General features: G+C 46.8%; 1 protein-coding gene across 1 annotated transcript; it reads right to left on the minus strand.

Annotated features, from left to right (window-relative positions):
- Window positions 1-6,782: 6,782 nt before the first annotated feature.
- Window positions 6,783-9,150, minus strand: LOC139829897 (putative F-box protein At3g16210). The gene is made up of 3 exons (XM_071821534.1): window positions 8,019-9,150; window positions 7,849-7,943; window positions 6,783-7,075 (listed from the first exon to the last, which is right to left on the minus strand). Exons 1-2 carry the CDS (start codon window positions 9,127-9,129, stop codon window positions 7,900-7,902), a joined length of 1,155 nt encoding a protein of 384 aa, XP_071677635.1. The 5' UTR covers window positions 9,130-9,150; the 3' UTR covers window positions 6,783-7,075; window positions 7,849-7,899.
- Window positions 9,151-11,260: the final 2,110 nt, after the last annotated feature.

Consider the following 11,260-nt stretch of genomic DNA (forward strand, 5'->3'; position numbering starts at 1 on the left):
GGGTTCAACGTTTGCGCGGCCTGGAGGAAGCCGAAAGGTTATACCTGCATACGCTAAGGAAGGCACGGCCTGATCTGGCTGCGAAGGTTCAGCGAGCCCTGGATGAAGAGGGTCGTCCACGGAAAATGGAGTGGCGCCCCAAACAAAGGAGAGCCGATGATGAAACATCGGCTGGAACGAACATGGTGTTCATCCTCCCTTCGTAGTTCAGTGCCCCAGGGTTAGATGAGACATCCGTGGCACAACTTGACTGCGGCCCACGGCCGGTTATCTTTGAGAAGCCACGAGATAAGAGCTACAGGCATCTGAAGGCCCTATACTTACGAGGGTATATCGATGGGAGGCCTGTGAATAAGATGCTGGTGGACACCGGAGCGGCAGTTAACATCATGCCGTACTCTATGCTACGTCGGCTAGGACGCTCTAGCTCGGATCTAATCAAGACCAACGTAACATTGAGCGATTTCAACGGCCAAGCGTCTGAGGCACAAGGAGTTCGAACGTGGATCCGACCGTAGGAAGGAAAACTATCCCTACAACGTTCTTCATCGTCGATAGCACGAGCAGTTATGCCGTGTCGGGAAGAGATTGGATCCACGCCAATCGCCGTATTCCCTCCACGATGCACCAATGCATAATACAAAGTGGGATGGAGATGAGGTAGAGGTCGTCCAAGCCGACGACTCACCGAAGTTTCAACGGCTGGCATGAACGCATGGGAAGCAAGAGAGGCCAAGAACCCCTCTCGTGCATCAATTTGGACGATTGCGAGCGTATTGATGTGACAAAGGGAAGGGTTAAGCTGGTTTTATCCACTGGCCTGACCATGTAGTCGAAGCAAAGCGACGTGCAACTTGGCGAGGCTGATCCTTGTGATCGGCCCCAAAGGTCTATGAAGGGACATTGCGGAACCTTCAATGGCTCCAATCATTATGGAGGCCGATCCCAGCAATTGGCCAAAATTATCCTCACCACATGTTCTGCTTGTGTTCACCTTTGACCCTATCAAGAGCCGACGTGCGAATTACAGAGCCGATATCTGCCATTCTTTAACAGATTCGGCTCGGGGGGCACCTAAATACGGGAACAGATGCAGGGGTACATGAACAAGATGCAGGGGTACATGTGTGCAATGAATACTGGGGGCTGATAGGAGAAAATCGGCCAGTAAAAAAAAAAATTTTTTTTACAGCCGATGCAAGGGCATCGACTTTAGAATTGAGAGGCAGCCGATGCGCAGCCATCGACTTTAGTGGATTTATGCAATTTTTATCAAGCCTCCACCAGATCCAGGCTAATGGTGGTACCTTCTGTTGCCTCGAGTGAGTAAAACAATGGAAACTTCTTCAGCTACTTCGAGCCGATCCGGGTTCCTGAACCTCTTTGTCAAGGATTTCCAATCTTTGGGGCTAGTTCAGTTGAAATGGAAGATTATCGGCTGTTGGAGGAAGAAAGAGGATCGGCTGTGGCGCATTCTCTCTGACATTCTCGCCCCGAGTAAGGCTCGGGGGGCAGCAGGCTCGAGTAAGACTCGGGGGGCAACAGGCCTAGTGGATACTCTGTTTAAAGAGCCGATGGGGATGCCATCGGCTGATTTTCCATTGCAGCCTCCTTCACAGATGATGAGTATTAAAAAGGACTATTGGTTTTGGTTGGAAGAATTCCAAGGTTTTCCTGAAGATTCTGCATTATCCGCCAGAATTAGGAAAAATCATCAGTTGAAGAAGGAAGGGACGAATTTCGAAGGACCGATGCGTTGTTATCGGTTTATTACGCATTGGCAAAGGGGGCGAATCGGCAAGGTCAGTAGAAGGAGGAATCGGCTAAATTAAACTCAAAGGAAATCGGCAAGATCGAATTGGGGAAAGTTCTTCATTGATTAGATTTCTTACATATAGAGCTGATTGCTCTCAAAAGGAAGTACTAGGGGATACATTGCCCCATCTACTACTACTGGCCCTATTCTAGAGGTCCTATCTATGGGCCATCACTGCTCTCGTCGTCGCCGTCGTCGCCGCTATCGGCGCTGCTCCCGGCGGGCTTGTCGTCGCTCCAATGGCCGCCGACCGGGCCCTCGTTGTCTTCATCTTCTTCGTCAGCGTCGTCCTCGTCGCTGTCGAAGTCGCTAAGATTGCCCGGCCAAGGGCAGAACCGCTTGGCCGGCGGCTCGTCGGAGGAGCTCTCGTCGTCGTCCTCTTCCTCCTCTTCCTGCTCCTCCTCCTCCTCGGAAGAGGTGAAGTCGCAGGAGAAGCTGTCGTCATCGCTCTCCTCCTCCGTTTCCCCAACGGCGAGGAAGCGGAGGTCGCTCTCCCCGTCGGTCAGGGACTTGTCGTCCTCGGACCAGATGGAGAAGTCGTGGCTAGACTCCTCCCCGGCCGCAATGGCGCGGCGGGTGTTGGCCGCGTGGTCCTCCGCCGGGTTGTACTCCGGCGTCGGCTCGCGGGACGTGGAGGACTGGCTGGCAAGATCCGATGGGGCAGAGGAGGAGGAAGACATGGTGGCGCAGGAGGGCTCTTGGAGTGCTAATGCGAAGGGGATGCAGAGGAGAACTGTTCGTGGCGGTTAAATAAAAGGGGGATATAGTGGAAATTCAATGCCACAGCAGTTTCCGAGGAAGTGGTGCCACGCGGAGAAGTTGAGAAGGCAAGGCATCATGATACTGCAACGGCTCTGCCACGACATGACCCGACGAAGGAAAACAGAGTGATTTTGGAATTACCAATTCCAAAACCAGGGGGGCATGTGTTATCACCAGAATTTGACCGAGTCAGAGGTGGGCCACGATTGAGAAAGACTTGAAGATATACATGGAAGGGAAAAATAAGAATTGGCCTTATACACGAAATTGGGCTGAATTGCCCATTGTATCTGTAATATAGTAGATCGTATCTTTAGATTAAAAGTTAGAGTTTTACTCGTGCACGGTTAGGTGCACGTCCGAATTAGAAAGTCCGCTGGACTATAAATATGTATCTAGGGTTTATGGAATAAAACAACAACACAACGTTCACCCCAAAACAAATCAATCTCGGCGCACCGCCAACTCCTTCGTCTCGAGGGTTTCAATCAGGTAAGCGACATGCTGCCTAGATCGCATCTTGCGATCTAGGCAGCACAAGCTCCACGTTGTTCATGCGTTGCGCGTACTGAAGCGTCTTTGATGGCGCGCAACGTAGTTATCATAGATGTGTTGGGGTTAGCATAGCTCTTCGTATAAACATGCTTACGTAGTGCAACCCTTGCATGTCTAGCCGCCCTCACGCCTATCTCGGGCGTGGGGCGGCACCCTGCTTGTTCATCATCTAGTAGATCTGATCCGTTACGATTGCTCCTTGTTATGCAAGGATTAGTTTAATATCTGCAATAGTTAGGCCTTACAAAGGGGGGGAGGATCCAGTGGCACGTAGGGTGGCGTTCGCAAGTCCTAAACAGGATGTTCCGCGGATCAACATCATTGTTGGTTCTTTGGCCTTGTTTAGGATCGGCTTATGAGCACCGTGCGTGGCCGCGAGGCCCAACCTGGAGTAGGATGATCCGATTATGCGGTGAAAACCCTAAATCGTCGTAGATCTCATTAGCTTCATCTTGATCAAGCAGGATCACCAAGTATTCGTGCACCCCGTACGGATCATGGGTGGATCGGCTCTTTGAGCCGATTCACAGGATAACCTGAGAGCCGATCGAGGCTCGTATTTAATGTTTACGTGTATGCCATGCAGGAACATAAGCGAGGCATCCCCATCACCTTCCTGACCAGGTATAGGTCAGGTGGCACGCCCTTGCACTTCGCATCGCCGCGTGTGACCAGAAGAGCATTGCGGGCCGTCGCTCGGAGGGGTCTCAGCCAGCCGCAGCTCTAGGCTCTTCCCGGCTCTACCGTGTTGACAGGCCGCTGCCCGCCGGTGGGTTTTGGCGATCAACAACGACAAAATACATAGACCGCTATCTAGCATGCATCTATGCCTAAAAAGTCCACCTTCAGGTTATCATCCGAACCCCTTGCAGTATTAAGTTGCAAACAACAGACAATTGCATTAAGTATGGTGCGTAATGTAATCAACACAAATATCCTTAGACATAGCATTGATGTTTTATCCCTAGTGGCAACAGCACATCCACAACCTTAGAACTTTCTGTCACTGTCCCAGATTTAATGGATGCATGAACCCACTATCGAGCATAAATACTCCCTCTTGGAGTTACAAGTAACGACTTGGCCAGAGCCTCTACTAATAACGGAGAGCATGCAAGATCATAAACAATACATAGATGATAGATTGATAATCAACATAACATAGCATTCAATATTCATCGGATCCCAACAAACGCAACATGTAGCATTACAAATAGATGATCTTGATCATGTTAGGCAGCTCACAAGATCCGACAATGATAGCACAATGAGGAGAAGACGACCATCTAGCTACTGCTATGGACCCATAGTCCAGGGGTGAACTACTCACACATCACTCCGAAGGCGACCATGGCGGTGAAGAGTCCTCCGGGAGATGATTCCCCTCTCCGGCAGGGTGCCGGAGGCGATCTCCTGAATCCCCGAGATGGGATTGGCGGCGGCGTCTCTAGAAGGTTTTCCGTATCGTGGCTCTCGGTACTGGGATATTCGCGACGAAGGCTTTAAGTAGGCGGAAGGGCGGAGTCGGAGGGCTGACGAGGGGGCCACACGCTAGGGCCGCGCGGGCCCCCCTTGGGCCGCGCCGCCCTAGTGTGGCGGCGCCTCGTCGCCCCACTTCGTTTCCCTTTCGGTCTTTTGGAAGCTTCGTGGAAAAATAAGCCCCTGGGCGTTGATTTCGTCCAATTCCGAGAATATTTCCTTACTAGGATTCCTGAAACCAAAAACAGCAGAAAACAGCAACTAGCTCTTTGGCATCTTGTTAATAGGTTAGTGCCGGAAAATGCATAAATATGACATAAAGTATGTATAAAACATGTAGGTATTGTCATAAAACAAGCATGGAACATAAGAAATTATCGATACGTTGGAGATGTATCTGAACTCTACGACAAGTACGGAGGGAAGAGAGGATGCCATGGAGACCCGAGGACGCAAGACCGATGTCACGGAAGCATGGAAGAGAAGGCGGAAGAAGCGCTGGACGCACCAGGCCGGAACTTTCGCCCGCCACAGCCGGAACTTCCGGCCAGATACCATCCAAGAATGAAGCTGCTCACGCTGATCGCTCCAGGCCGGAACTTCCGCCCGACGACGCCGGAACTTCCGCCCAGATGCTGTCAAGACCGACGATGCTCCCACAGAAGAGCTGCGGCCGGAACTTCCGCCCGGCCGGAACTTCCGCCCCCAGGGGCCGGAACTTCCGCCCCATCGAACCTCAGCCAGATCTCAGCCCCCTTTGGCTTGTAACTTACCCCTTCGTCCTCTTACCTATAAATAGGAACCTACCCCCACCTTCATGAGGGAGAGATGATGTTTAGATGAATTGGCTTATGCCTCTATTATCCCTTAGTGGATTTGGGAAACCCCCACCTTAGATTAACCATTTATTGTATCCCTCCGTGTTGAATCCTTGTGATCTCTTTGGTGACTTCTACCGATTGTTGGTCTTTTACTTGCACTTCTATCGTTTGGTCTTTTGCTTGCACTTCTATCAACCTTCCGGTCTTTTCACCCTTCTAGATCTCTCGGGTTCGATTCGTCGATCTCTTTGCGGGACTTCTACCGGAAGGTCTTTTCTCGCAACCTCTATCGAGTTGGTGGTTCGGGCCAACGAGGATAACCGATTTGTGTTGTGTGCGTGTGTTTGTATCGAGTTCGTCACGTTCATCCACTTCCCCGCGAATCCCTCTCCGCAATCACACTCACCCGGGTTAATTCGTGAGATCGGGCAACCCACACGGGCTCAGCCCGCATCACATTTATTTAAAGATTTTGTTCGGCAGAAGCATAGCGGTGAAACCACTCATAATTTAGACGAACAGTTCAAAAGACATTTTATTTTAAAAATTCAAATATCAAAATTAATGGATGAAGGAACCTGTATTTCCGCGTCAGAAATAAAAATTCCACCAAAAGTCTCTCTTTCTGCCGCACATGCAAGCACCCCACATTGATCGTTGATCTCCATGTAGTCCTATCAAAGGCTAAAACTTTAGGTACATTCCAATTCCTCATGTCTCTTTTTACCGCCTCCGCCCAACTCAATATTTGTCGTTCTCTACCTCTTCTAGTCTCCTCCATAATTTTTAGAATTCCACTGTTAAATAGAGCGTTTGGAGGCATCCCTTGGATATGCCCAAACCACCTTAATGGTATTGGACTAGCTTTAAATCGGTCGATGCCACCCCTAGCCTATTGCGAATTACCTCGTTCCTAATCCGGTCCTTTCTTGTATGGTTGCACATATATCATAGCATGTTCATCTCCGCAACACTCATTTGTTAGACGTGTTGTCTTTTAGTGGGTCAACATTCTGCCCTATATAGCATCGCTAGTCTGACTACCATCCTATAGAACTTACCTTTTATGATTGGCTCCACTTCATGCACCATGCCTCAATCATGTGGCTAATATCCTTTTCGATATAGCCATTACTTTGTAACATTGGTCCCAAGTAACAGAAGGTGTTCCTCTTAGGAACTATTTATCCTTCTAAACTGGCATCTCCATCTTCGCCGCCAACACTACTAAAGTCGCATTGCATATAAGTTTAAACCTCTTTGACTCCAACATCTTCCTTCATAGATCTAACTTCCTATTTAAGTCGGCTCTGGTTTCATCTACTAGCACCACATCATCAGCAAAGAGCATACATCAAGGGATATCTCCTTGTATATCCTTGTTCTCCTTGTATATCTTTATGTCATGCCAGTTGAATAACAAGTGGAAAATAGACAGCAGATATAAGTCTGCAGATTTGAGTGATCAAATCGTACAATGCTGCTTTAGAGTCAATCACTACAATGTTATCAGGAGGTCAACTTCTCCAAATTATACAGCTAAATCCTACGATTCCACTTCAAAAAGACAGAGCCTCAAGTCCTGAACGAATAACAGAAAGCCGTTCCTGCATCTCAGCACCCGGAACACCACTTTAGATACCTGCAGAACAATGAGCATTACCTGTCAAACAATTCTGCACTAATCATTGGTGAAAAATGTGCAAGTTATATTTCACAGTGCTCATATCAAATCGTTCGAATAGTATAAGTACATTGTGTAGCTTATACTAGAATCTCAAGGTTGAATCGTATCAGCACTACTAGACTAAACGAACACGAGAATGATTAGAATTGATCTATACTGACACATCTTCATCTTCCATTGCTGACATGTTCTCAACTTTTTTGGCCACGTCAGGTCTCAGTACAAGCTAAAAAGTTCAGAGGTTTACTGTTTACATGCCTCCATAGTTCCATGAGGGCAAATACTGAACTGGCAAATCACTCAAAATATTGTCCGTCATCATGGGCCTGGTATGGTCACAAAATTCGATGACTAGCAAAACTACTGACAAGCGAAAATTTAAAAAGAATCATATAGTAAAAGCCTCAAGAGAGCGCTCCAAGTCCCAGTTTTTTCCACTATGTACAGTATGGAAAACACAACTTGGCAACTACTTTACTTGTAATGGCAAACAAACTACAAAGAAATGTGAAACTGAGAAGAACATTTTTATGAAGAATCTAGCCATATCACTTTGATCATGTGGCCAATAAGATTAAAAACTATGAGGAATCCATTGTGATCAACATCGGAGAAGCTGGACCTCGCATAAACCATACCACATTACAGGTAAGCAAAATCTATCTTGGAGGCTTGAACTAGAAAGATTACAAGGAGCTAACTACCAATTACAGAACTTACAACATTACCTGCTAAAGCAATGCATCTGAATAGCACATCTAACCGGGCATTTCTCTTTTTTATTGTGCAAGAGCTCCAGCATGTTCAGCACCAACTCCCATTTCTACAATCATAGGGCAAACAATCAATGATACAACAATGAAAAGATATTACCTGAAATGAAAGGGCATGCTATTACCTGCAGTATAGACACTTGAAAATGGTATAAAGACATAGGGTAATTCTTTGATGTTTACAGGAAGTTTCTTGATCTGCATTGACTCTGTCTGGACTGTGAAGATACCCTCACTGAACCCTAGGACGAGCATACTGTTTTCCTCTGCGAAGTGTGCAAAGAATCTGTCACCTGGACTCAGTGGAAGAAGTTTGTCCAGATGAATGGTTTTAGTCAGCATCCATTTCGCTACACCATTGGAACCAATCTCCCTCTTCCATATTTGCGCTGTGTGAGCACAAAGAGAGACCGATGCAAGCCCACCACCCTCCGATGACATAATCCATCCTTTCAGATCGGATGGAATCACAGCTAGGTTCTGCCTATCCAAATCAAACTCAAGGATGGCGGTCGATTTCCCACAAAGCAACCAGCAAAGGGAACGCCCAACCAAAGCGCCTGACTTTGGCCGTTCCACATAAAGTGCGCGTAGAAGCGGCGTCGATATCTGAATGAGATCGCCCCATGCGCGGGTATCCGAGGAGTAAACGCAAGCAACCGCTCGCGCATGGCGTCCCTTGATGCAGCGTACAAGCACCACCTGGAACCGGAAATGGTCACCGTCTCCGATAGCAGCAGGACAGCGGAGCACCATCCCGCTGTAGAACTTGTCATAGTTGCGGAAAACCAGGGGAAGGAGCAGGCGGCGCTGGTCGCCGGTGACGGGGTCCCACACCAGAACCTGGCCCGGATGCACGTTGACAAGCAGAACGAGGCCGTCGCGGCAGCAGACGATCCGACAGTTGAACGGGCTGCCGGTGATGTGCAGGCGGAAGCGCTCGGGCGGGACGCGGTTGGGGGGATCCAGGGTAGGATGGAAGGATATACCACTGTCTTCCTTGGTGAAGAAACCGAGGACGGGGGCAGTGCCGCGGGAGCGGTGGTGGGCGCGGAAGCGGCGGAGGAAGCCGGGGTCGCGGATGAGACGGCGCCAGCGCTTGCAGGTGAGGGAGGCGCGCGGGAGGGAGGACGGTTGCGGGGGAAGGCGGAGGAGGATCTCCGCGAGGAGGTCGTCATCCTCCAGCGCCGGCGGCGGCGACGAGTTGGGGCGGCGGCGGCGGCATCGGCATGTCATTTCGCTCTAGCTCTCCGTGGGGAGAACTGGACTGGGAAATGAGCCTTTGATTGTTTGCTCTAAAAGCCCTATAGGCCCACTAGTCACCAGTGTGACCAACAGATAGTCCGTATTAAAACATAATCCTTCCTTGATTAAATTTAAATATATTTATACATAATTTAATGTATAGATACTTTGAAATTTAGATAAAATCAAGATATCTTTTGTGAGATGGATGGAGGTGTCTTCCTATCTTCTTTTTTTGTTATCTTAGTACAGACCGGCAGACACTGTAAGAAATATATAATAATCGAAGTATAAGATACAAGTGTACTACTACTACTAGTTGAATGCCCGTGCGTTGCCACGGCCATTTATTCTACTTACACCCATGTCAATATAATTCACGTGAAAACTTACATGCATACAAAAGATAGTACATCTACATAGTCTTAATTTTTTTGTCATGCTTGTCTTCCTCATTTTTTTCCTCCGTTGATCATGAGTGCTTAATGCAAACATGGCAGAAACATATTGCAAGAACATGAAATTTATAACTTACATATACAATTTTATACGAAATCAGCAAGATCAGTGGTGTATAGTAACAATTTTGTATTTTCCTGATTTGGGGAAAAATGTAATTTTCCCTATCTTACCTGAAAAACCAATTCAAATGTATTCATGAATTTCAGAAACCACATTAATGAACTCTTTAATACTAATATAAAAAATAAAATTACTCCATTATATATAAAAATGTAAGGTCTATGCCTTCGACATTCACATTGGCTTACCAAGACATTCATGACTCAGATTCATTAATTTGTTTTTATAGTGGTGTGCAAATTTCATGAAAATTTAAGGTCACTATAACGCTTGTCATGGATCTTACCATGGAGTATATTGGCTCCATAGGGTCCCAACGATGTGTTCACCTGTGGGCACCGAAAGCTGAGATGAAGATATAACACATCAGAGTTTTGGCCTCTCGGAATTGCACATGTCCTTTAGTGTCAATTTTATATGGAGATAAATATTTTAGAAATTTAATTTTTATTTTTATCTAGTTCAACAACATATTCTGCAAAAAAATGCATACTTTATACCTAGCTTAACTGAAGAGTGACACGTTTATAAGCTATACCTAGAGAATGATAAAAAAATATTTTTAAAATTAGGGACTGTAGGTGTTCTTAAGCGGTAGCATGGAGTAATTTCAGATTTTAATCATTTCCTATATCTAGATCAGTAGCATATCTTAACAGATTCAATCATTGTTAAGAAACAAATGATATGTTTGTTGATTCGATCGGAGATGTTTATAATGTCGTAATGCATTACACATGTCATTTCTGCATATAGAACTATCTTATTAGTATCCAGACAAAATTGTAAAAAGAAATGACTATATTAGATCAGTTACATAGAAAGAATGATTAGTTGCTTTATCGCTCATCCCTACCGCACACCATAGTCAGCAAGAGAGCCAAATGTTGAAAGGAAATTAAACACAATACCATGAGAAATTTGTGTGACATTTTTATTGAAGAACCAAAGGTAGCAATGTATGCAATTTGAAGCCTGCATTTTGAAAAATAAAACTTAATCTCAAATACGTCTGTGAGATCACAGAGGGTATGAAAAGTCACAACACGAGTTTGTGACGTACCTTGGAGAAATCACTGGTCACATGCACAGTGACTTCCTCCTCAATTGACCGCTTGAATAAATCATGGTACGCTGCGGCGAAGAGCTACATGGGCATGCGCGCCCATGCAATCTTGATGAGCGCGTGGCCGGCCGGTGCCATTGGCCGCCTCTGTTTAGGGTACAACCATCACATGAACCCGATCAGACAGAGATGGAAGACCGAAAACGCAGATCAGGATGTATATACATGACATTCGCTGGATCGACACATACCTTTTTTTTTTTATCGTGTTCCTCAAAATTACCGTCGATCTCATCGTTCAGAGCGTTGAGAAGCTACTTGACGTAGGCCTCGGCATAAGAGGTGCAGATGGCTCGCCGCTGCGCGCCACGTCTCGGTGGGCAAAGATGGAGATGAGCAGTCTTCTTCGCGCCCCTCTTGCAAACAATAATAATGAGAATTACCTAGCCGATCATGTCAACCGCGACGAAACAG

This window comes from Lolium perenne, chromosome 6 (genome assembly GCF_019359855.2).
Source record: "Lolium perenne isolate Kyuss_39 chromosome 6, Kyuss_2.0, whole genome shotgun sequence".
Lineage (NCBI taxonomy): Eukaryota > Viridiplantae > Streptophyta > Magnoliopsida > Poales > Poaceae > Lolium > Lolium perenne.